The following is a 24143-nucleotide window of genomic DNA, read 5'->3' on the forward strand; positions in this document are numbered from 1 at the left end:
TGTTTCTGGAAAAACTCTGTTTATTAGAACAGTGATGAAAAAATTAAACAAAAACCAGAACAAAACGTAACATGCAAAAATCAGATGTGTAAACAGAATATAATACACAAGCAAAGTAAGACACGGAGCAGATTTAAAATCATTCAGTTCACAGAAACAGTAAAGACATAAGTGGTTCACATTTTGCAATTTAATGACAAGTATACTGTGAACAGGATTGCAGAATAACATTTTCCTGGAACACTAATTTCCTGAAGTGCACAGACAGGAATTAAAATGCAACAAAGAGGTCATTTTGGCAGAACTTCACCACTAAGCTGAAATAACACAGAAAACCCTAATAAACTGCCGACAGCTTTATTACATGTGTAATGAAACACTGGAGCTCCTGTTAGTGGATTAGTAGACTTGTTAATGGTGACTTGTGAAGCAAATACTGCTACACTGATACGGTATCAAATATCAAATATATACTGTATAAATACATCTATATCCATACGTAGTGCCGCTTCAGCATCATTGCACTTCAAACACTTCAGAAACACAAAGTTCACATTTCTATAGTTAACCAACAGGTAATCTATTGTTTTGGTAACTTCACAGAGAAGTTGCGCACTGTGTCCTGACTGAAAACGTATGCATTTGCAATACTATACTACAGTTAAACTGTGACAGGTAGTGACGCATGCATAATATAACAACAGTGTTCAAATGCACCCTCAGAGAGCCGTTACAGTACATTTGGCTGTAATCAGCAGTGCAGAGAAGTCACAATCAGACAAACAGTGATGTGTTCAGGGCTGGAGGTGAAAAAAATGAAACATTCTTGGTTAAATATAGCGCCGTAACAACAGCTCAAATAAAACCAGACATCTATTTAATTCTCTACATATCAAAGAAAAGCAAATATCTAATTATTGTAAGATTATTGAGTGTTTAAGTACCATTTGATGCATTACAGAATGTTTTAAATACCCAGCCCCAGAGGTGATGGTGAGGTAGAGGGTGACAGTGTGATTGGGTTATGATGTAAGGCAAGTTAGGACACTTTATAAGAACTACAGACACCCTTCGGAGCTAACTCCTAAACCTTCGTCAGCATTTCATTCTGGATGACAGATGTATTGAGTTCACAAGAGATTTTCACTTTCTTATAATAGATTGTTTGCTATCTATGTTGAATTAGAAAGAAACAAGGTGAACATAAATAATATTACAGCAAAAGAGATGAAGAGTAGAGTGAAGAAAAGACGGCAACTTCTCGCTTTTTTTCTATTTCTGACCCCTAATCTGGGATTCCTGATCCAGGCTGTCAAATCTTAAACATCCCGTTCCCTGAAGTTAAAGCTGACATCATTCAAGAACATGATAGTTTAGCATCGCTTCCCACATCTCTTCACATTAGGCTTTACTAGTGTGTGTGATACTAACACATAGTTCATCCCATAAATACACTGAGTTATTCCCATGGCTACAATATAAGGCTAAAGCTATACTTTACCATACATTTAAATCTAGTTTCACAAGCTACAGCTTTATGGGAGCTGCTACATAACTGGCCTCAATAACACAAAAGGCACCACTTTACTTAAGGTATACATGTATATATTATTGATCTGCAGGGTGGTAAAGTCTCGAGGAAACCAGAAGATGCAGGTAGGCCTCAATCTGATATATTTTAGAGACCACAATGCTGAAGATTGACAAGAAGAAGGCGAATTTACACACAGCATCAAATTATGAAGAAACTGCTTTTTACACTGCATTAAAAATCTTAACCATGAACTTTGAGGGTAATATTATAGTTCGCGTCATAAGAATTTACGATTTAAGAGCGTTCTATTTAGATTAGTATGTACTAGACGTACAATGCCGATAAATTGAGCAAATTTTCCTGCGTTACCACCACTGTCAGGATCTACGAGAAAGAGCAGTAGCATGTAAAATGACCATCACAGCACTCCGACAATAAAAAAAAAATCTCAGATAGATAACAATCGTGTATGATACAGAGTGCTTGGTAATGATAATGAAGTCAGCAAAGATTGTACTGAAGATGTGTTGGGTTAGTGAACATGCATCACATACAGTCATATTTAAACACAGTTTTTTAATGCATGAACTGGTATGCCTTAAGCAAAGGGTCCTTATGAAACTCTACTCCTAAAATCCTAAAAATCATATATAAAACTGAAAAAGACGACCGATTTAAAAATATATAATACAAACCAATGCCATAGAAATTTACAGACGGCACCACAGTTTTCTAGCTGTTAACTTGTAACCACCAATGACAGTTTTAAAAACGTACGTACTGACAAAACGATTATCCCAAATCCTTCATAGATTAAATACGAATTCAGTCAGAAATAAATTATGAAAAAGAACTGATGGCTAAAACAGCAGGCTGTGGTTCTGGTCTACTATCAGAATATTGAATGTTAGTAGCATTAGTGCATGAAGGTTTTGGATGCATGTTTGTATTACACTTTCATGCTAAGATGCACTTAAGGTTTGGCAGCAAGGCAGTGGACACAGGCAGTTATGGAGGAGACATTAAAGGTAGACAGACAGCGGGAGGAGACTCGGGTAAAACAGGACGAATGAAGTCTCTCTTATTATTGTGACACAAACACAAAATGTGACAAAGACAGAAGAAGGTTGAAAATGACATAAAAACAGGTTAGAAAAAAAATCATCTAAGACACATAGTGACTGCAGTTACATTCGTTGCTTTTGTCTGTAGATATTCAAATCCAGGCAGGCGAGTGTGAATCATGTCACAGGCCCGAAACTGAAAAGACTAAATAAGAAGTATTGTCATTTGAATCCTGCCTTCGCCCGAAGTCGGCTGGGATAGGCTCCAGCCCCCCCGCGACCCTAGTGAGGATTAAGCGGTGTATAGATAATGGATGGATGGATGTCATTTGAATGCTTCATGTTGAATGTGTGAGCATATAGCCAGCATAAATGTAACTGCAGCCACAGTAACACAATGCTTTAGCTCAGATAGAGCTGGGTATCAATAAGCAACAAAAAAACAGACGAAAAGTAAACAGTGCTTTCACAACACAGCAACATCACAAACCAGCTGGGAGAAACTGCTACAACAGCGGACGGGAGCAGAGAAACTAAGCTGTGATAAGAGACTCATGCAGAGAACCCAGGCAGCTGATAAGACAGAAGGAGGGTAGATCTGCCTGGTCACTGGTTTGGTTGATTCTCTTCAGCCGGTACGAGAGTTCACCTACAGAACAGAGGGAGAGAGAGAGAAAGAGAGAGGAGAGAGAGGGGTTTTCATCAAGCTAAATGCCACATTTCTACAGTAATTCTGAAATTAAATGGTGACATATGGTGCCAAAGGGTTTGCTGATGAAACACACTGTTGCATCCTCCACTTGAAATATCACATGACGTGTTTTATCAGACCAGAGTCCAGTGAAGTGCAGTTGAGGAGAACGTGCGCACACGAACGTAAGTGTGATGTACGTATGCAATGACTGAGCTACCTGAGAGATGTTGACCCCGGTCAGTTTCTCCACCGTGTCAGGCAGCCGGGTCATGATGTCCAGAACCTCTCCTGACAGTTTGGCAGCACCAACCTCTCCGCCGCCGCTGGACACCATGGTGATTTTGTGGGCTTCACACAGAGGCTTGCTGATCTCTTCTGCCATCTGGTGGAAGACAAACATTACAAAATGTTAAAACCAAAATCAAACTGTTACTCTACCCTAAGAGACTCAAGCTTGTAACCAATTTAATACAAGTCACCCTTTGAATGTTTTTTTTCACTCCTCTCACATTTTTACTCACTTTACAATATAAAGTTATGTACCTCTATGCCATGACTGGAAGGAGAGAGAACTCAAACCTTTTCTGTGCAGTAGGACAGTTATCATGCCAGGAAACATTACAAAACATGTTAAAAACTTGAACTGAATTTCTTTGACTGTATATTTTTCAATAAATGAAAAAACACATGGTATTACCAATACCTCAAAGACGTGGCCGTACATACTATAGATATATTATTACTTACATTTTTAATTTGTTTCCATACGTTCCCAAACACAGCCTGCAGTTCAGCTGAAAATTCCCTGAATGTTTGTCATTTGACTGTTGGTGACAGCTTAATCACTACTGGCTTCACAGCAGTGCGAAGGAGTACGGGATTTTTTGTTTATTTACAGAATCAGAATCAGAATCCAGAATCAGAATCAGAATCCAGAATCAGAATCCAGAATCCAGAATCAGAATCAGAATCAGAATCAGAATCAGAATCCAGAATCAGAATTATACCTTTTACGGAACATTTTACATGTAGAATAGAATTACAAAGGAATTCTCAAGACATATCATGAGTTTAAGCTTAAATTTGGCCAAGTGTTCACTAAAACAACACATCACAGATTAGTAGTTTAAGGACTTTTTAAAAAAGAAACAATGATTCTTTTTGTTGTACAGTTTGAAGCTATGATAAATTGTGTCACATTTAAGATTCTTTTTTAATGACATGCCTTTCAAACCTGCTGCTGGGTTTGGGGGTTCAGCAAAATGAAGTAAATTCATCCTGACCATAACACTTTTTAATACATATGCTATGCATGACTCAAATCAAAGTTTTTTTTCTAAGTTCATGCTGATTTCTGACATCTTTCACTGGCACTAAGTTGCAATAACTGGGTAAAATGTGTATGTAAAACAACTGAGTATGATGTGACTATGTGTACTAAGAAAACTATCAACACTGACACCTTCCTTCATATTTTTTTCCTACAATTTGTTTGTTTTTTTCATAATGTCAGTGTGGTGATCCGAGTTTTTGTGCTATGATTGTGACACATTGTTTAGTGTCTGTGCCCGTGTTTGTGATGGCTTCTCGTGTTTTTCAGGATGGGCAGGGTTTCCAGACAGGAGAGATTTCGCTCACTCTCTCCCACACCTGAAGCTCATCACCATTTAGTGTTGGATAAAGCCTGCCTACACCTGTGCTCTAGCACCAGTGGATTACTCTCCCATGAGTGGAAAACAGCCTCGCATGATTGCACTGGAGAATTGTGCTTAGAGAGACTTGCTTTGTCTGACTTCTACTTTTGTCTGCGTTCACCACCAGGACCTCCCTGACGGACCTACGGATTCTCCAGCCCAGCCTCTCCAGCTGAGCACCCAGCCACAGCTGTACAGCCTCCCTGTCACGTTCAGAACCACGCCTGGACCCCCCTTCCTCACTCGGCTTCCCTCACGTGCTTCCCGGTGTCACCTGTTCCCTGTAGCCTGAATAAATCCCTCTTTTCCAACCACCACACCCTCTGTTGCTTTTTGGATCCACATCCCACTGAATCTTAACAGTCAGTCTTAATAACTCACTTTAATTTAGTCAAGTGGAAGCCAGGAATGAATCTGTAACCAAAACACAAACTACACACATCTAGTAGAAATGCATAAACAGTAGAATGTAGAAGTGGTTATTATCGATTGTGCAGGATGGCGTCTCTCACCAGAGGCAGTTTCTCCAGCAGCATGTCCACCATGGCGCCGTCCTTGTACTCCTGGAAAGCCTCAGCCTTCTTCGCCATCTGCTCTGCCTCGGCACGACCCTTGGCCTCCACTGCGAACGCTTCAGCCTCACCTTTAACCTGAAGGACGCAAGAGGACGGGCTTACTGTACTGAAAAGTGCCTGCCATGATAGACAGAATCTCAGGAAAGCTTGTGGTCATAAGATCTATATTATCGAAAGTCATGGAAGCGTAATTTCCATTTAAAACATTTTAGCTGAGTTGAGATTCATCCAAAGGGAAGCGTGACTCACTCTTATGGACTCAGCTTCCGCCTCCGCCTCCATGATCAACTTAAGGCTGACAGAAAGAAATGCACAGTCAGAGAGCAGACAGACGTATGGTTCAGACGAGTTACTCACAGGTAGATAGATCCACTTTCACATTGCCATTACATTTCCATCAGACATCTGGCAAGCCTAAAACATCTGGATTGTATCTGGTTTATAGGATTTAATAGGTGCCAAAAGTGTCTAAAGTCAGTTACCATAAAACATGACAATGCAGATTGTATAGTAACTTAAATGAACAATAACAGTGCGCGAGGCAGAAGTAATGTCTGATCTTTACTCTGATATTTTTTAAAATTTTATTTCCCCTCAAAGGAAGAGCTCTGCTGTGTTTAAAGAGCCCATATTATGGTTTTTGTTTTTTTCCCTTTCTTTTATTGTTTCATAGCTTTATGGTGCATTTAAATTACTGCAAACTTAAAAAGTCCAAATTCCATAACAAAGGAAGTTTTTCTCTTTCCAACAGAAAGCAGTGTTTGTTACTTATCTACATCACATGTAAGGCCTCATGAGTGTCAATATGACGTAAGTTCAAGTATAATCAAGGCTTAACACATTTGCATAGCGACGGCTAGCAGCTAATTTAGCACATCCTCAGACAAAAAAATGAGCAGTTTCCTCACAGTCCACATTATTTCCTTTCTAGATATCTGGGGCTACCAACATTCAAGCTTTCAACGGTCCAGCAGACCAATCAGAGCAGAATGGGCTTTTCATGGGGCGGACCTTAATATGAAGCGTTTAAGACAGAAGATGAAGAGAGGTGCTGCAGCAATGCATAATATGAGAACTACGATGTGCTTTTTAAACATTAAAGCATGCAAATCTATTATATAAAACAACAACAAATCAATTATAGCCTCGTAAATGTGCATAATATAGGATCTTTAATAATTCTGCACACGTCACTATGATGCAGTGATACTTTTTTCTTTCTCATTATCTTGTGGGTGTTTAAATGATGCAAAGCAAAAATACACCTGTTCCACCTGCCTTGTTATCCATCTCAGACAGAGCCAAACCAATAATATAAAAGAAAGGTTTAAACCGAGTAATAGAAGCTTGCATACTACACAAACTCCCCTTAATAGCATCAGCTCATCTACAGAGCAACAGGAATTAAGTTCTCCTCTGGGGCTTTAACCTCTGGTACTCGGACTGAAAGACTGCTTGTCTGCTCACGACACCATCCTGCTGTTCAGGAAAGTAGCCGTGAGAATGAAGCTGCAACTCACCGGTGCGCCTCAGCCAGTTTCTCCAAGCGGTAGCGCTCAGCATCGGCAGGTTTCTTCACCTTGGCCTCCAGCTCCTTCTCCCTGCGAGTGATCTCCTGCTCCTGCAGCATGATCTGCTGCGTCCGCTCAACCACCTGGACCTGCATCTTCTCCTCCTCGATGCGCTGCTTCGTCTTTGCTACCTGCGAAGGAAAACACATCATATTTCCTCATTCAGTGTTATAAAATATCAGATCCAGAATGTGTTACTGGTTTCCAACAACCAAAAAAGTGCAATACAAAAAGTATGTCACTGGTTTCTCAACTTCACAACACTTCCTTTGCAGTTATAACTAGATAAGTGCTCCACAAACATCCAGCTAACTGGTTGACAAACAGCATTAGCTGCTTTCATATCCACCCCTGTGTACCTGAAGCTGGTAGGCCATCTCTGACTCAGCCTTCTTCGTGTTCACTTCAATATCATAGGCTGCCTTCTTCAGCTCATAGTCCCTTTGGGCCTTTGCCATGTCAATCTCATTCTTGTACTGAGCCGACACTTTCACCTGCATCGCATGGGCTTCCTGCAGAGACAAACAGAGAGACAATAGGGATCAATAGGAGCCACTTAACAAGGTGAAGAACTAGACAAATTTCACCGATGACAACACAAAACAGATGAAGGAAGAGACAGAGACCTCTACAAACAGCCTTCTGGAAACATGACGAATATAAAGACAATCTCTGTCACGTGCGAGGGGTAATATTTATCTACGTGTCTCTCAAAATAAAGAACTCAACCCTGTCACTGCCTCTGCAAAGACAAACTCCTACATCTCACCCTGATCACAGCGTCTCTCTTGTTCTGTGCTTCTCCGATGCGAGCGTCTTTCTGAACCTGTGCTGTTCGAGCCTTTCCCAGCGAATGCAGATAATCCTGTGCACCAAAAAGCAGATAGAAGATCAGATTCATTTCGGTTCGGTTTTAAAATCTTGGAAACCATCACAATATTTTGAGATCAAAACTAGAAATGTTCCTCCTCTCGAAAAGATATTTCTTGAAGCATCCGGTATGTTGTTTTTTATACGTGACAGCAAAGCGATACCTGGTCGTCATGAACGTCTTTGAGCGTGTAGCTGACCACGCTGATGCCCATGTTGACCAGGTCAGAGGACGCCACCTTGAAGACCTGCTCTGAGAACTTCTTGCGGTCCTTGTAGATCTCCTGTAAGAGGAAGATGTTTACTGTGATGTGGAAGTTGCAGTAGAGCAGTACTCTGCAAGGTGTCGACAGACTGCAGAGATTTTCCTCCAACAATACTTGTCATATAATTATAGAAATCATTACTGTAAAGCATTAAAACATGTTCACATGTACACTTGGCCTCCTATTTGTCTGTTTGTCTAATCAGGATTCAAAGGATTTACTGTCAAGTGCAGCAATAACAAGTTGTCAGTGTAATGAAATTCTTAGTTCTCTGTGTCTCTACCGAGTGCTGCAGTTGACCCGTTGACAGAATACATTCATTCAGACACATTCGTCTCACATCTACCCACACATACAAACACTGCAAAAAGGTTCTGTACATAAAAAAATACATATAAAAAAGGATGTGCAATGTTTATAGTGTGGAAAAAATTAAGATCTGCTCATATGAATGCAGGTAGGTGATGTTAAATATACAAAGTGCGGGAAAAAAAAATGCATGTACAGAAAAAACTATGTTAAAAAAAAGTTTGTGCAATGTCAGGCAGATAATAAAACGATTATAAAACAGCTAAAAATACGCCTCAGTCTTTTTGGAAAACATTTGTTAAATCAATTTTAAAGAAGCTAAATGTTCCTTATGAACTACATCTGACTAAATAAAAAAGGTAGAGATGTTTCAGAAGAGGTGAAATAGCACTTTTACTGATTTGAACTCCTTGGGAATGTGGTGAATCCAACTATGAACCATTTATCTCTTACTTCAACAGTCAGGTGGGCGATGATGGCCCGCTGGTGACCCTCCAGAGTCTCCAAGGCGATCTGAGCGATCTCCGGCTCCGACTTCCCCATGAACATCTGGCAAGCTGCAGCCAGCATCTGTTTATTCTGACCCTGGATCTTCATCTGCACAAAACAGTTCATTGTTAAGCCCACGGTAAGACAAAGACGTGAGCGCTGAGCTGATTCTAGACATCCACCACAAATAAGCAAGCTAAGATGCAAATTAATGGCACTATATATTAAATCCTGTTGTTAAATGAGCCTGAAACTACACAGATAAATCCAAAGTGCGTCAGTAGAAGGTAACTGGACTTCTGTGTTCTTCAGTTCAGAACTAAGAAAGCTTCTTGATTGAGAGAAAAAACATCCTAAAGAACCAAAAAAAGAGAATTCCTGTTGCCTTCTGCTGCAGCATTTAGGATTAACACAACCTGAGAATCTACAAACTTAACTTGAATTGGAATACACAGAACACACACTTCTCAGCAGGCTGACAAACTGACACTCATCCCTGATGCTGAGATTTAGATTTTCTACAACAGGCTGCTTGATTCACGACAGAAAACAGATGCAGCGACATACACATGCCACATTTATCCGTCTATGCTGACACAGTCTTGCTTGGTAAGTGCCAAACACTCGGATGTGTGTGTGTGTGGGAGTAATGGAGGTGCTTCTATGAACGACCAGTCTGAGAAAATACAAACCGTCCAGCTACATCTGCATCACACAGTTTAGCAGTGTTTAATCAGCTGTTGCGAATCTAATAATCTGTCACTTCGCCTCCCGCTCACGACCCTTTGCTGCAGGTCTCTCCCCATTCATCTCCCCCCTTTCCTGTATATCTCTACTGCTATAAATAAAAGACAAAAAAGCCCCCAAAAAACCCACTGACCTGAGCGATCCCAGTGACAGAGATGGGAACTCCGTGGCGGGTGTAGACTTTATCGCTCTTCACATTCAGGGTCAGAGTGTTCAGGGAAATCCTGGAGAAATTCAGGGTACCAAATATAAAAGGAAAGAATGATTATTGATCAATTTTAAACTGCTCTAATGGCACACATTAAAGTGTGGTAACTTCCGCTTTATGTAATACTGGATGCAAGCTCTGAGTGCAGGATTGTACGTACTCTCCTCTCGTTACTCTTCATGCATTTATTCACCGCTGCTGCATTTCATTCCACTAACTCTGCAACTTCTCCTGTCTGTAGTTTGTGTTTTGTTTTCTCTGCAGGTTTCTCTGATTCCGGAGCTCTTCATTGTTATATTATTTCTCTCTCCTCTCACCCAAAACCACTCGAGGCAGACGGCCGCCCACAGTGAGTCTGGTTCTGTTGGAGCTTCCTGCCAAAAGGGAGTTTCTCATTTACACTGTGGCTGTGTTTTTTAAGGTGAAACTGTTGTTTTTTTTTTCTTCATCATGTTGTATAATCTTGACCTTAGGTTGGAAAGGGCCCCGTGATGACACATGTTGTGATATGTGTATATAAATAAAACTGAATGAAACTGGATACATGAATTGGATCGAGGCCAACTACAGCACTCAGGCCATTAAAACATTAAGTGTAGACTGAACGCAGGAGTCCACTGGAAGACCCGAATGTGGCCTGTTTGCAGGCTAAATTCATACATTTGACAGGGAGACAAAAAGAAAAGAGACAAGCAGGTCAGCAGTGATTTGGAGATGCCACGATTTACAGTAAGATAAGATAAGATAAGATAAGATAAGATAAGATAAGATAAGCTAAGATTTGAGTCCTCATTGTGGAAATTCACAAATCTGTGTCCATGAGTCATCCTGATACTAAAATCACAAATTTGTTTTATTGTTAATCATATTCTCATGGTCAACAAATCATGCATTACCCTTTATACCCTGAAGCTGCTTTTACCTTTGCATTCTGGATTTGTATCCTCTGCTGTCTCGACACGGTTTCCATTTGTCGTACATCTGTCAGTTAAACTGTGAACCCCAAGTAATTCTAGGTGTTTTTGTCACATCTATACTTACTGTGGGATAGTTTTTCTTATGCAGGACATAGTACTCTATATAAACAGTAGTAGAGAGAACTCAAACATGTGCATTACGACACCGTTGTAATGCCATAAATCACAATAGAATTTTTTTTTTGCAAAAATATGAAAAAAGTAGAACCATCATGCACAACAGAGTGACTGCAGGCTACTTTGTTAAATTCTACAGGCAGACAAACAGGTAAGCAATGGGTTGCTTCAGCCATGACACCACACATTATATCATGTAGTCACTGTCATCGTTTACTGTAAAGATGTTTTTCAATTCTTAACTGGATCTGTGTTTTCTGCCATCTCATCAAGTTTTCCATTTGTCGTCTGCCAAGTTAAGCAGACACACGCAGCAGCAAACCAAAGAACCAAAGACAACAGCAGATATTGGGGGATAAAGACCCTCTGCGTTTGCGTACCTCTGTATCTGCTGGATGCAGGGGACGACGAACACTCGGCCTCCGGCTATCATCAGCGGAGGAGAACGACAGAAGCCTGACACAGATCAGAGACCAAACAGAGCATCAGAACTGAGTTTACAGCTAAAACATTGCAGCATACAGCTTTCTATACTCCTATTATAAGGACACTTCTACAGATTTCCATCTACAAACAAACTTTTGGAATGTGTTTCACTTCAGAATTACTGATTCAACCACCAGCTTGTTTACTAACAGAGACAGTAAATCCTATTTAGCAACCTGTGCTGACAAAATTGTGACATTTGTGAAAAGTTATCCTCTAGATCACCATGGAAACAGCAGATATCAGGGACACTTTGCATTAACTGTCAACATTACATTCTCTTTTCTTCCCCGTTAGATTATTGTTTTGCAGAGTTGGTGTTTTACCTGAAACCACCATCGCCTCGTTGGGACCACAGGTGTAGAACATGTTTGCTGATCCTCCTTCAGGCTGAAAACCAGAGAAAGTATCAGAACAATAAACAAAAGCAGCCTCGTTAATCTGCTTATTACGGGACTGTTTGGGATGAGATTAGGGCGCAGCGTGGTGAGCACTCAGCGGCTACACCTGCACTAAATATGCTCTTGGTTTATTATTCTCTTCTCATAAATAAGGCCTCCAAACATCAGTAACAGTTCAGACTCAGAGCTGAAGATGAGGGAGGGGTTGGGATGCAGACCAGCAGGGCTAAAATCTAATTTACGCAAACGTTGCGCAGTAAAGTCCACCAGAGAATGACAGAAACCCCGCAAATTACCGCCACTTGTGCGTGAAAACGGCGTGAGAAATCTACAGAACATTACTTTGTGCCACACACTGCTAGCGGCTAGCAGCAATAAGGCGATACATTTGGCAGACGCTGGTGTGAACGGTCCGGACTGAAGGCGGATTCAGGAGCAGGAACATCGCACACTTACCGGTCGGCGTATCAACGACGTGTCTCAGTAACAAGCGGAGTGTTCGGGGTGAATTGTTGTATTTTTATCCCAGCTGACGCTTTATTCCCGTCAGACACCAGCTGATGCGGTCAGGGAATAAACCAGACTGCAGCTCAGTGGCTCCTATTGAGCACACCCATCCTCAGAGCTGCGGCAGGGCGCCACCCAGCGGCGCGGTGCGGAACTGACGCCCTCATAATTAGGTTATGATGGGAGGCAGGTTCAGCGTCTGCAGGATGCAGCGCTGGAGGATGTATTTCCAGATCTGCAGATGCAGGACCTTTTTTTTTTTTTTTTTTTTAGGGCACAAATAGCATTTCGACATCTTGTTTACAGCAAACATTTGTAGCCCAGACACACTGGCAAAAACAGAATAATGTACAGTTTTGGGTGGGGAAAAAAACCCTTTAAAACCATAACTTGTAAGTTAGACGGTATTATTTGTGTGAAATAAACCTTTAAAAACATAAAACATTAATTAGAAAAGGACTGTTTGGGTAAAATAAATCTTTAAATGTAAAAGTACTTAAAGTACTGCTTTTGGTGGAATAATGTAAAGAAACAAAAAAAACCAAAAACGTAGATATTAAGTAGTGTTTTGGGTGGAATAAACCTTCAAAATCATAAGAGGTTCATAAGAAAACTACCATTTTGGTGAAATAGGTGTTTTAAATGTAAAATTGTTTGGACTTAAAGTAGTGTTTTAGGTGGAACAAGTCGTTCATTAGAATCATACTATTTTGGTGGATTGAACCTTTGAATATAAAAATACTTGGACATAAATTAGTGCTTTGATTGGAATAACCCCTTAAAACCATAACTCATTCACTTTAAAAAACACTATTTGTCCAGAATAAACCTTTTAGTGTAACTGTAGTAGGACATAAAGCAATATTTTTGGTGAAATAAACCTTTTAAACCAAAGGTCATTCATTAAAACAAGGTTAATTTCAGTGAAATAAATCTTGAAATGTCAGTGCTTGGGCATAAAGTAGCTTTTTGGAGTGAATAAACCTTTAAACTATGACTTATTCACTAGAAAAGTACTATTGGTGTGGAATAAACCTTGAAATGTAAAACTACTTGGGCATAAAGTTGTGTTTTTTGTGGAAAAAACTTTTAAATGTAAAAAACATAAAACAACTTAGACATAAAGTAATGTTTGTGGGTGGAATAAACTTTAAATAGAACTTTATTGATCCCTTTGATAGGGTACCTCAGGGGAACTTTGTTAAACCTTCAAAATCACAAGACGTTCATCAGAAAACTACCACTTTTGTGAAATAAATGTTTAAATGTAAAATTATTTGGACATAAAGTAATGTTTTGGTTGGAATCAACTTTATAAACTGTCAAGTCATTCATTAGAAAAGTACTTTATCGGTGGAATAAACCTTTTAAAACATTAAGTTGTTCATTAGAAACATAGGGTCGCAGGGGTGAGGATTAAGCGGTGTATAGATAATGGATGGATTAGAAACATACTATTTCGGTGGAATAAACCTTTGAATGTAAAAATACTTGGACATAAATTTGTGCCTTTAAAACCTTTAAAACCATAAGTCATTCACTTTAAAAAAAATACCATTTGTCCAGAATAAATCTTTTAGTGTAAAGGTAATGGGACATTAAATAATGTTTTTGGTAAAATAAACCTTAAAAAATTATAAGCCATTCATTTAAAAAAGTACTATTTGAGTGGAATAAACCTTTTCATTTGAAAAATAGTGTTTTGGTGAAATTTTGGGCCTTAATTAGTTTTTTGGATTGAATAAAACTTTAAAACCATAAGTCATTAACTAGAATAGGTGTGTAATAAACCTTGAAATGTAAAGTACTTAAACACAAAGCAGCCTTTGAGGTGGAATAAACTTTTAAAACCATAGGCCATTCATTAGAAAAATACTATTTGTATAAGTACTTGGACATAAAGTAGTCTTTGGGGTTGAATAAACCTTTAAACCATAAGTCGTTCATCAGGAAAGTACTATTTGGGTGGAATAAACCTTTTTAACCAAAGATAATTCATCTGAAAACTACTATTTTAGTGAAATTACATTCAGATGTAAAAGTATTTAGGCATAGAATAGTGTTTTGGGTAGAATGCACCTTTAAAACAACAAGTTATCGCTTACAAAAGTATGATTTGGGTGGAACAAACCTTTAAATGAAAAAGTACCTGGACATAAAGTAGTGTTTGGGATAAAATAAACTTTTAAACCATAAGTTGTACATATTACCAATCATCCAGTTTGACAGGTGGCGCTGTCGTGACAAGCAAAGTCCCAGATGTGCAGCACTAAACCTGTGGTCCTGAAACTGCAGCCGTCTCTCCTGCAGACACATAATAGTGGGTTCAATATTTTCCTGCTGAGTTTGCCACACTGCTAACCAATACTGGAAAAATGCTGGAGAGACAAGCCCAAAGAAAATGCACATGTCTAAACACATTTAAGAAGCCACAGGTTTAGTGTTGCTGTGAAGGAAAAATTACTTTCCTTGTTTGGAGTTAATCTTTTAGAGAAGATGTTGAACCCTGATTGACCTCTTTAGGTAAATGCAGTGCTCTGTATCTGTTCTATAGATTCTTGACTTCACCTCATTGTAGGAGGACAGGCAGGCACTCCCTGCACCTCTCAAGGCCAGATTACACTCAGGCGTCAACTTATCTTTGTTTCCCTTTCTCCCATAAATCTGGATGTGGCCCCACTGAAGGAGGATATAAGACTAAAGATGTGAGAGGGATCTTCAGAACTGATGCTGGCATTATGTGTGTGAACTGCTGCTCCGTTAGTGTCACTTCTCCTGATTAGTAAACCCTATCTCAACCTAAATCATCTGAGTCTCTGTTGTGTCTCTCATCCTACATCAACCTCTTCAAGAATTTCCACAACAGTCGTGAAGACCAACAGAGCAATGAGAGCCAGGATGTGGAACAGTTCATCATACAGAGATTTTAAAAACACATTTTGATACAGGACAGGAAGGAAAGAGGAGATTTAGGGAATAATATTTTTATATGTGGAGTACTGGAGAATGACTGTGATACCGATGATAAAATCTTCATGTTGTCTCCAGTTACTATTGTTATTATTATTATTGGCATGGGTATTAAGCTAATAATTAAAAACGCATTCTATATTATTTCTTATTTTTATCTTTATTATTGTTAACATTTTATTATCATTTTTCATTTTCCTTTATTTTTATGTTGTATTAGATTCTGAAAAAGAAAAAATAGCATTCTTGTTCTTTTCTTATCCTTTCTTTTCTTTTATTCTATTGTATTGTATTCCATTCCATTATTCTATTCTATTCTATTCCATTCTATTCTATTCTATTCTATTCTATTCTATTCTATTCTATTGTCTTTGGGGTTCCAGCAGGGCAGTGATGACAGAACCCGGCACTCCCTCTCCTCTTCCGGTCCTTGCCTTTGAGACGAGGAAACCCCTTTTAAAAAAAATCTTCCCTTTCAGCCAATCAGCTCCGGAGCCACGGTGGCAGCAGCCAATCAGAATCGAGGACGGCGTGACGGCAGCGTCCCGGTCCTGTGCTGCTCCGCTGCGCAGCCTCCTGCTGTCAGTCTGTTTCAGTCAGCAGGTCCGCCGCAGCGCCTTTTCTCCGCCACTTTCAGCACCAACTATCATCCATCATGAGGGAAATCGTGCACATCCAGGCCGGCCAGTGCGGGAACCAGATTGGAGCAAAGGTAAAAAGAAATAGTGAGAGGAAAAAATAACTTTTTTTAGTCGTTAATTAGTAGTTAAGTCCAGTTTTTGCGAGTTATGTTGAGCGTTTCATTCTTAAAACTTTTTTAAAGAGGCCTTTCTTTTGTTTTATATATCATCAGTTGCAGAAAATATTTGCATCTAATTAAAAATACCAAATAAATATCTTTCTATTTCTTTACCCCGCTGAACTTTTTTTTTCTGTATTACTGAATTAGAAGACACACAGTCCTGTAGCTTTAAGACACAAAGTGGGTCTACTCTGTCTTACTTTCACCAAGTCCTTTTGTTTACAGTGAAAGCTGCCTTTAGATAAAGGACTGTGCATATAAATGGTACTTTATTGCTCCTTATGATACATTTTACAACGCTGACGCACAGATTTATTGTCAAAACTGAGATAAAACATTCAGCTCTCAGGCAGAATAGAAATGGAAATCTGACTTAATCCTGTTGTGGATGGGAATGCTGTTCAGCCAGAACAATAAAACACTGTTGGTTGGTCTTGAGAAAGTACCACAAAGTGCAGGAAGGTGCACACAAATACACTAGTATACCAAAAAACTTTATGCACAAGAATATAGATATTTTACTGCAGTGAGGGATGAAATCAAGCTACAAGTTCTGTGAGTAATACTATTGGGATTGTGTATTTCTGGGAGTCTCTGTTCAACAGCACTCTTTGCATTCTTTCACTGCATATGACACAGTAACAGTTCTCACATTTGGAAGTGTTGACAAAACAGTGACTCAACCCACTGAGCCGTGATTAATGAAGCTGGCCAGACTTGAGTAGACGCGCAGGGCCAGCTGCTGTCCTGTCTGCCTGGTGAGCCCCGGTCTTTGTCACCCAGAAAGGAGCAAGCAAAAGGGGGTTGACAAGAAAAGAAAGGAGAAATTTGCTGAGGCAGAGGAGAGGAACGCAGCAGGAGGAGGGCGACGGGGGGAAAGATAACAAGTGGCTCAGTGTCTGCTCTCAAAGCACAGATGAGGTCATTTAAATGGCTGCTTTTCCCGTCAGTGCATCACATGCAGACGCCCCCAAACCAGCTCTCACCCTGATAATCCCTTTTGCACATGGACAATAATAAGTGTTTTTTTATTTATCAGTATTTTTCCTGCAGCCTTCCTGCACTTGACTTGTGGTGGAAAATAACTGCACTTAGATAGAATTTTGAGGTACTTTACTGGAGTGTTTCCATTTTGTGCCTCTTTATACTTTTACTGTGCTGCTTTTTAGTGCATAAAAATTGGATTGTACTTTTCTGTTTCACTCCATCTATCTGACAGCTTTAGCTTCTTTTCAGGCAAAGATTTCACACAACAAACTTTTAAAATCCAACTCACAGTCAAAGATTAAACCAGTGTTTTCCATTTTCCATGAAACAGTCTGGCTCACATTTAAGTTGTCTATGATTTGTTAACAGCTCCACCAAACCGTAATGTTTCCCTCTAGACTTCTCACATGGTTTCATTTCAGTAAAAGTTGAGATGATCCAACATGTTAGCAAAAAATCAAAGATGGGAGAGAAAGTGAAAACAGATTTGTGTAGAAGAACTTTAGTTTTTTCTTCTTCTTTCCTGTCCCATTAATCATGTTTGGAGGCCTCAGATTTATCTGCTGTTCCTGAATATAAAACTGAATATGACCTGCTGCTGACACACTGATGATTCACTGTTAATCATATATTGATGTCATAAAAACTGAAATGTCAGTCAAAGGGGACAAACCAGCACTTTGACTGCAATACTTTAACTACATTTTGCTGCTAATACCTGTGTACCTTTACTTTAGGATTGTTTTCTTGTCATACCTTTCCTTATGATGGAGTGTATTTAGATTACTTTTACTTGAATAAATCATCTGAAGACTTCTTCCACTACTTTTGGAATGAATCCGTGAAGTCATTCTGGCAAACAATGAATAGATTCAAGCATTTTTAAACTGCTTGTTTCTGCTCCTTAAATGGAAGATTTGATTGTTTTGTCATATGTTAAAATTCAGAGACTTTTCAAATGTTATAGGTTATTCGGTTAATCAAAAAACAATCAGCTGAACAATAAGTTGCGGCCACAATCTATAGTGTAATTCCCAGATATAAAGTAAATGTAAAACATGCTTAATTACTGCAATAAATATTTGTTTGTCAGCTGAACTATATTTTTTTTAAAATCACATTGCATTTATTTTGGCAGATATTGTGAGAGCAAGAATGGTCATTTTCAACTCTGACACACCACAATTCTTTATTTAAAACATTATTTTGTGACACATTTTTATCTTGGATATAAAAAAGGGCAGCTCTTGCAGTTTGAATATTGCAGCAGGACACTGTCATTTCAATAAAATTTTGATTAATTGTGCAGCCGTTGGTTTATATATCGGTACATTTCATACGTTCACCTGCTTGTATCTCAGTCCTAGTGGAGTTTTATTGGTCGACTTCCTGTCTATCTTTAGTCACACATCAAAAATAGACCTTTAACAGACTGTTTTGTAACCAGATAACCCAAGTCTTGTAATATTGAGAGTCAGAAAGGACATGGAGCTTAATTTATTGAAGTTGTATTCATCTCTTTGACCCATTATACAGTCATCCAGCTGAGTTTTACCCTGGGGGGGGGGGCAACAACAGGCGTGGCAGCAGCATATGGGGTGATTCGGCCTCCGCTGCTCAATGGCCCTGATCAGTGAAGACAAGTGTATTTACAGAGGATTTAGTGAGGCTGAGGTCATCCCCATTTCACAGTGGATTAGCTCTGTTTGACTTCGCTCACTTACCCAATCCAACCAAAACCCGCTCGCGTCTCTTGTGCTGCTCGTCTCATAGAGATGGTTGAGATGAAAGCTTACGTGGTTTGATCTGAGGATGCTGAAATGTTGGTTTTGTCCCACATTGTTAGCCAGCTTGCCTTCGAGCAGCGTTCTTATTTAGCAGATTTAGCCGTTCAGGGCTGTTGGGTTTTTGGTCAAAATATTTTCTGCCGAAATGGATTTGCTAAACTCATCAGCTCGTTGCCATGGTGACTACAGGGACAGGAGCCAGAGATGGAGAGGTGACAGTAGTGCAGATTAAAAAAAAAAAAAAGGAGAGATTTTCGTGGCTCTCCCACACACACACACACACATACACACACACACACACACACACACACAGCCTCAGAGACGCGCCAGCCTCCCTCTGCTTATCTGCCCCTCTTTCCTTTAAACACACATCGTCCGCGGTGCAGATTAGGGTCAGCTGACTGAGCTGGTGTGACAGTCTGGGCTCTTGTCTTAACCGAGTTTGGCGTTAATGTCTCAGCACATAGAAACGAGGCCGACTGAATCCTCTGAGAAAGCTCTGACCCTCCGACTGCGAATGGAAGGAGGATTTTCGGTTCTTACAGTATGCAGGGGTGCTGTTGTGACCGAAGTGCGTGATTCACCGAACCAGTCAATAAATGGCCTTTCTCATAAAATCTCCACAGAAGACTTTTAAATCTCAACCCACAGCTGAAATCACAGAGTAATGTTGACGATAACAGCACCCTGGCAGATGAGCAACGTTTGCCCAAAGATATTTTTCTGCCTACACGAAGCAGCAAGTTAAATTTACTGTACATTACAGCTTCCTAAACAGCAGCAACACCATCCAGAGAATGTTGAACTTGACTCTATTCATTTTTCTTGCTTTCTATCAAAGTCATGTGCATTGGCTAAGACACGTGGACCGAACTGACATAATGTTTGTCAATACTTCCATTATTCTGAGGTGTTTATGCTGCAGTTTCTGAGGCTACAAAGGTCTTCTTTATTCTTTATTTTTAGCTTCGTGTAGTCACCGTAGAGCCTTCAGCAATCACTTTTCCATTTAAAGTCCGTCTCTGATTGACAATTTAACCCCTACAAACTCATCTCTGTGCATCAAAGTTACATATTTAGAACTTTTTCTTCCATGTGAACACACACACACTTCTGTACTTCATCTAAATTCAGTATTTTTTAGTTTTAGTTTCAGTATTTTAATTATTTATCAATCAATCCATAAGGTCACTTTAACTGTCGTGCACTTTACATCACAGGCTGCTGCTGTGGACACCAACAATTCACCTGCCAATTTTGTAAATATGACATTTTAGGGATGTGAGTGTGTGTGTGGGCGCGAGAGGGAGAGTGTGTGTGTGACTGCATAAGTGTTGGCGTCATAACTTAATTGCTTTAGTTATTGGATCGGTAGAAACGCTCTCTCTCGTCTTGCCTGCACTGCTGTCGTACGTACAGCAAATTGACAATAAAGCTTGATTTGATTTGATTTAAAACCCTCCCTTCCTGCCTTAATATGTCTCAGATATAACACTGCTTCCTCTAGAATGCATATAATGGCATGCTGCTCAAACCTCTTACTCATGACAGTTCTAGCACACCAGCTCACAGAAATGTTTGTTTTGTGACTGGTAATAGTCTCACTACTAGAAGACTGTACTAAAAATCACCATATGGGCATGTTGACTTGAATAAACTTGACTTGGCAAGAGCTGTATCCCACTTCTAATGTGCACATGTTTGCTGGTTTTCTTCGTCTTCTATTAAAAGACACATTGAATATATTTGGGTTCGGGACAATTAGATGGACTAACAGCTAGATTTGATAATTTTGTATTCTGTATTTTCCCAATTTCCCAACATTTTTATATGAAATCATTGAGCAGTTAATAAAAAAGTAATGAGAAGATTAACTCAAGCTGATGTTTTGGATATAACATTTGTCTCTTCATCATTTTATCCTATTAGATTTGATAATCAGCGTATGAATTGTTGAGTTGTGGCCAAAAACATGTTTTATGAGTTCACAGCGAACATCGAGAACCAACTTCTTATCTGCTCATGACTGAATCGAAGTAAACATTTGTGCCACATTTGTAGAAATACAGAGATTTGGGAGAATGGGACAGACGGAGACTCTAAAACAGTCAATGGTGTGGAGGGATTGTAATTATTTGTAGTCTGAATACATTGGTCGGTAGTTGTCCCTGTTTTTTTTATTATGTCCCTTGCACTTCCTCCTTTTGTTGTCTTGTTCAGATCCTAAACTTTTGGAATTCCTTTGGCTTGTGCTTCTTCCTGCATATTTTCCTCAAGAACGGACAAACTATCTCCATCAAACTTGCATTATATTTTTCATACGTCTACAGGATGGTTAATGTGTTTATTTACTGAAGGATTTACATCACCAGCAGGGTTGTTTGCACTACTTTCAGCTGCCTTGTCCTCCATCTATCAGTCAACAGTCCCATCTAGTTTCAAACAGAAGGAACAAATCTGAGTTGTGACAGGTTGCTAAACGCTTGTACATTTCAGCTCACATGCTTTACAAAACTTGTGATCTGCAGGATGTTTGGACACTTCTCGTGCGGTAATTGCAGTTGGCTGCAAGGTGATTCTTTCCCTGCAGAAAAAAAACAGCAGCTTTAAGGAACATGTTGCTGTTTTTAGGTGATCCTGTGACCGCCACAGGTAGTCACATGTCTGCATGTCCCTGAGCAGCAAAGAGTACAGAAGAGTCAGTTTATCCCCTTGAACTGGCTTGCAGTTATGGCTTTAATAAGCACACAAAGATACCTCTTTGTGAGGCATGTCTCCTGAACTGTGACTGAATAACCCTGCTGAACACACAGCGATGTGTCAGTGAAAGCTGCAAATGGATGGTTCTGCTTTCAGAACCAGCACAGCATCAATCACTTTCACGTGTCAAGCCTTGAATAGACCAGATTTGACCATTTTTTAAACTCTAATAAAATGTTTGTAATGCCAGTTGAAGAGGCAGCCATCGATTGTGTGACAAACCGACACTCCTTTGTGTGTACGGTACGTAGTTTCTCTACTGATGCAGTATTGATCTGTGTGCTGCTTTAGTTCTGGGAGGTGATCAGCGACGAGCACGGCATCGACCCGACAGGAACCTACCACGGAGACAGCGACCTGCAGCTGGACCGGATCAGTGTGTACTACAACGAAGCCACCGGTGAGTTCATCCAGACTCTCCTGTGTTTGGTGAAATGAAACAAGATGCCCCCTTGTGGAGAAACCCACTCACTGCAGCAGCACAGAACAAAAAAAAGCCAAGTACATCAAAACAAGGACCCATCAATTTGATGCCAGTTGGCTTAAAATTATTGCAATGAAGGATGTGATTTGAGCCTGTATTATACATCCTCACTTGTTCACATGATGACAGTCATAATGAGCGCCCTGCTGCCTGAGACAATAGCACTGGAAGACTTTTACAAAAGCTACATTGGTTGTAGTCATTAAGTTCTACTGCTCTACATGCGGTGGAATACACCATCTTGGTGCTTTGATAGCAGCATATGTTACCTTCAGTTGTGGTATTTTATTTCTAGGGCTGCGTTGTCCAAGTCGACATGATCTCATTCCACTCAATTCTTATTGGTTGGACAGTTGCTGATAAAAAGAGCTACATCAACAGCCTTCCAGGATTAATCCATGACAGAACGGACTAAATGTGAACGCCACCACGTTTTCACAACTTTAATCTCTCGGTGTGGTTGCATTTTGTTCAAACGGCAGGTGAAAAAGTCAAGTGTAAACTTTTCAACTAGCTGTTTGTATATTACAGCTCAACAACCAGCATGTCAGATCATCTAAAAACAATAGGCTGACTTGTTTTATTCCTCAGTAGCTCTTGTGCCGGAGTCACCACCTGATCTGGGTCTATTTTCAGAAATCACATGAATGTGTGCAGCCGGTCTGCTCCGAGTCTGTTTTCATCTCAGTATGAAACGAGGTTAAAATGATCTGATATACTGGAAATGCTTTGTGTTTGTAATTCATTTAGGATAATGAATCTATTAGGTGGAGTCTTCTCAATGCACTGTGGCCCATTTAGTTAATCTAATAATAACCTACTAGTTTCTTTTTCTTCGCAACCATTTGATTGGTTACAGAAGTGGTTGACGGCAGCCCTAAAAACTCTGTATAAGATGAATCTGAAACAAGTGAAGCCTAAATGCTACAGATTTATCCAGCAGCTAAAACCAAGATGAATGAAAGTTAGTTGAATGAGCTGAATTGAATGTATTAATGATACTTAACATGCACTGTAGTATTACATGATTGGACATATTACTGCTTATTTTGAATGTTTCACTCCATCTAGTGGCCACATGAGGTTTTACACCTGGACACCAGCTATGAGACTCACAATCTGAGTTTTTCACTCTGTTTAACTGAAGAACATGTGGGCCACTTATTTTTAGTATTCTTTAAATAATTCCAACAGAAACTAAACTAAGACTTGTCTGATGAAGACAGAAATGTTCTTCTGAAACCCAGTAGTTACTAAATGAACATGGACCACACAGCTTACATTGATCTAACCTGCCTAAAATGTTTATTATCAAGCTCATCTGTTCATTTACATTTTCTGTTTTGTTTCCTTTTGTCAAATCTCTACTAGAGTTACAGTTATGTGCATTGTTAATGAGTGTGTCTCTGTGTGTGCAGGTGGGAAGTATGTACCCAGAGCCATTCTGGTCGACCTGGAACCAGGCACCATGGACTCCGTCCGCTCCGGACCCTTCGGCCAAATCTTCCGACCAGACAACTTTGTGTTTGGTAAGAACGTGTTGCTCAACATTTTGTGGTTTAACATTTTGTGGTTTAATATGTTTCCCATTGAAGCTTGCATTCCTTTGATCACTTGGGGTTGGGCTCCAGTTGAAAGATGATCTCTGGGTGTCCCTGTTGCTCTATTTTGTGATTTTTAGTCCATTCCACAAATTTAGCTCAACTGACTGTCCTATATATCACAGACCAGCTGAATCCTGACATAACATCCCAGTGTGAAGCCACACGTGTCCTCAGCTCTCTGACTGACTGTGACCATAGTGATGACCTTTTTTAAAACAATTCTTTGATTTTGACAATAAT

At 39.7% G+C, this 24143-nt stretch overlaps 2 protein-coding genes across 2 annotated transcripts in view; one reads left to right on the forward strand and one right to left on the reverse strand.

Annotated features, from left to right (window-relative positions):
• flot1a (flotillin 1a) lies at window positions 1-12539 on the reverse strand. Its single transcript, XM_008279608.1, has 13 exons — window positions 12459-12539; window positions 11928-11991; window positions 11496-11571; window positions 9947-10037; window positions 9031-9174; window positions 8167-8286; window positions 7902-7997; window positions 7492-7644; window positions 7082-7263; window positions 5811-5856; window positions 5499-5636; window positions 3510-3674; window positions 1-3247 (listed from the first exon to the last, which is right to left on the reverse strand). Exons 2-13 carry the CDS (start codon window positions 11968-11970, stop codon window positions 3227-3229), a joined length of 1275 nt encoding a protein of 424 aa, XP_008277830.1. The 5' UTR covers window positions 11971-11991; window positions 12459-12539; the 3' UTR covers window positions 1-3226.
• Window positions 9856-24143, forward strand: part of LOC103355715 (tubulin beta chain-like) — a 19155-nt gene continuing 4867 nt past the window's right edge. Inside the window, exons 1-4 of the mRNA XM_008279607.1 lie at window positions 9856-9860; window positions 16066-16191; window positions 22107-22215; window positions 23718-23828. Of these exons, the coding sequence (XP_008277829.1) occupies window positions 16135-16191; window positions 22107-22215; window positions 23718-23828 (277 nt within the window). The 5' untranslated portion in view covers window positions 9856-9860; window positions 16066-16134. The remainder of the gene's footprint in view (window positions 9861-16065; window positions 16192-22106; window positions 22216-23717; window positions 23829-24143) is intronic.

Source organism: Stegastes partitus, unplaced genomic scaffold (genome assembly GCF_000690725.1).
Source record: "Stegastes partitus isolate 25-593 unplaced genomic scaffold, Stegastes_partitus-1.0.2 Scaffold165, whole genome shotgun sequence".
Lineage (NCBI taxonomy): Eukaryota > Metazoa > Chordata > Actinopteri > Pomacentridae > Stegastes > Stegastes partitus.

Excerpts from the sequence above, each read along its gene's own strand:
- flot1a (XM_008279608.1), bottom strand. The coding sequence starts at position 11,970 with ATGTTCTACACCTGTGGTCCCAACGAGGCGATGGTGGTTTCAG. Across the intron at positions 10,038-11,495 it reads TGCATCCAGCAGATACAGAG|GATTTCCCTGAACACTCTGA; the intron begins GTACGCAAACGC and ends GAATTTCTCCAG. Across the intron at positions 9,175-9,946 it reads CTGTCACTGGGATCGCTCAG|ATGAAGATCCAGGGTCAGAA; the intron begins GTCAGTGGGTTT and ends TGTTTTGTGCAG.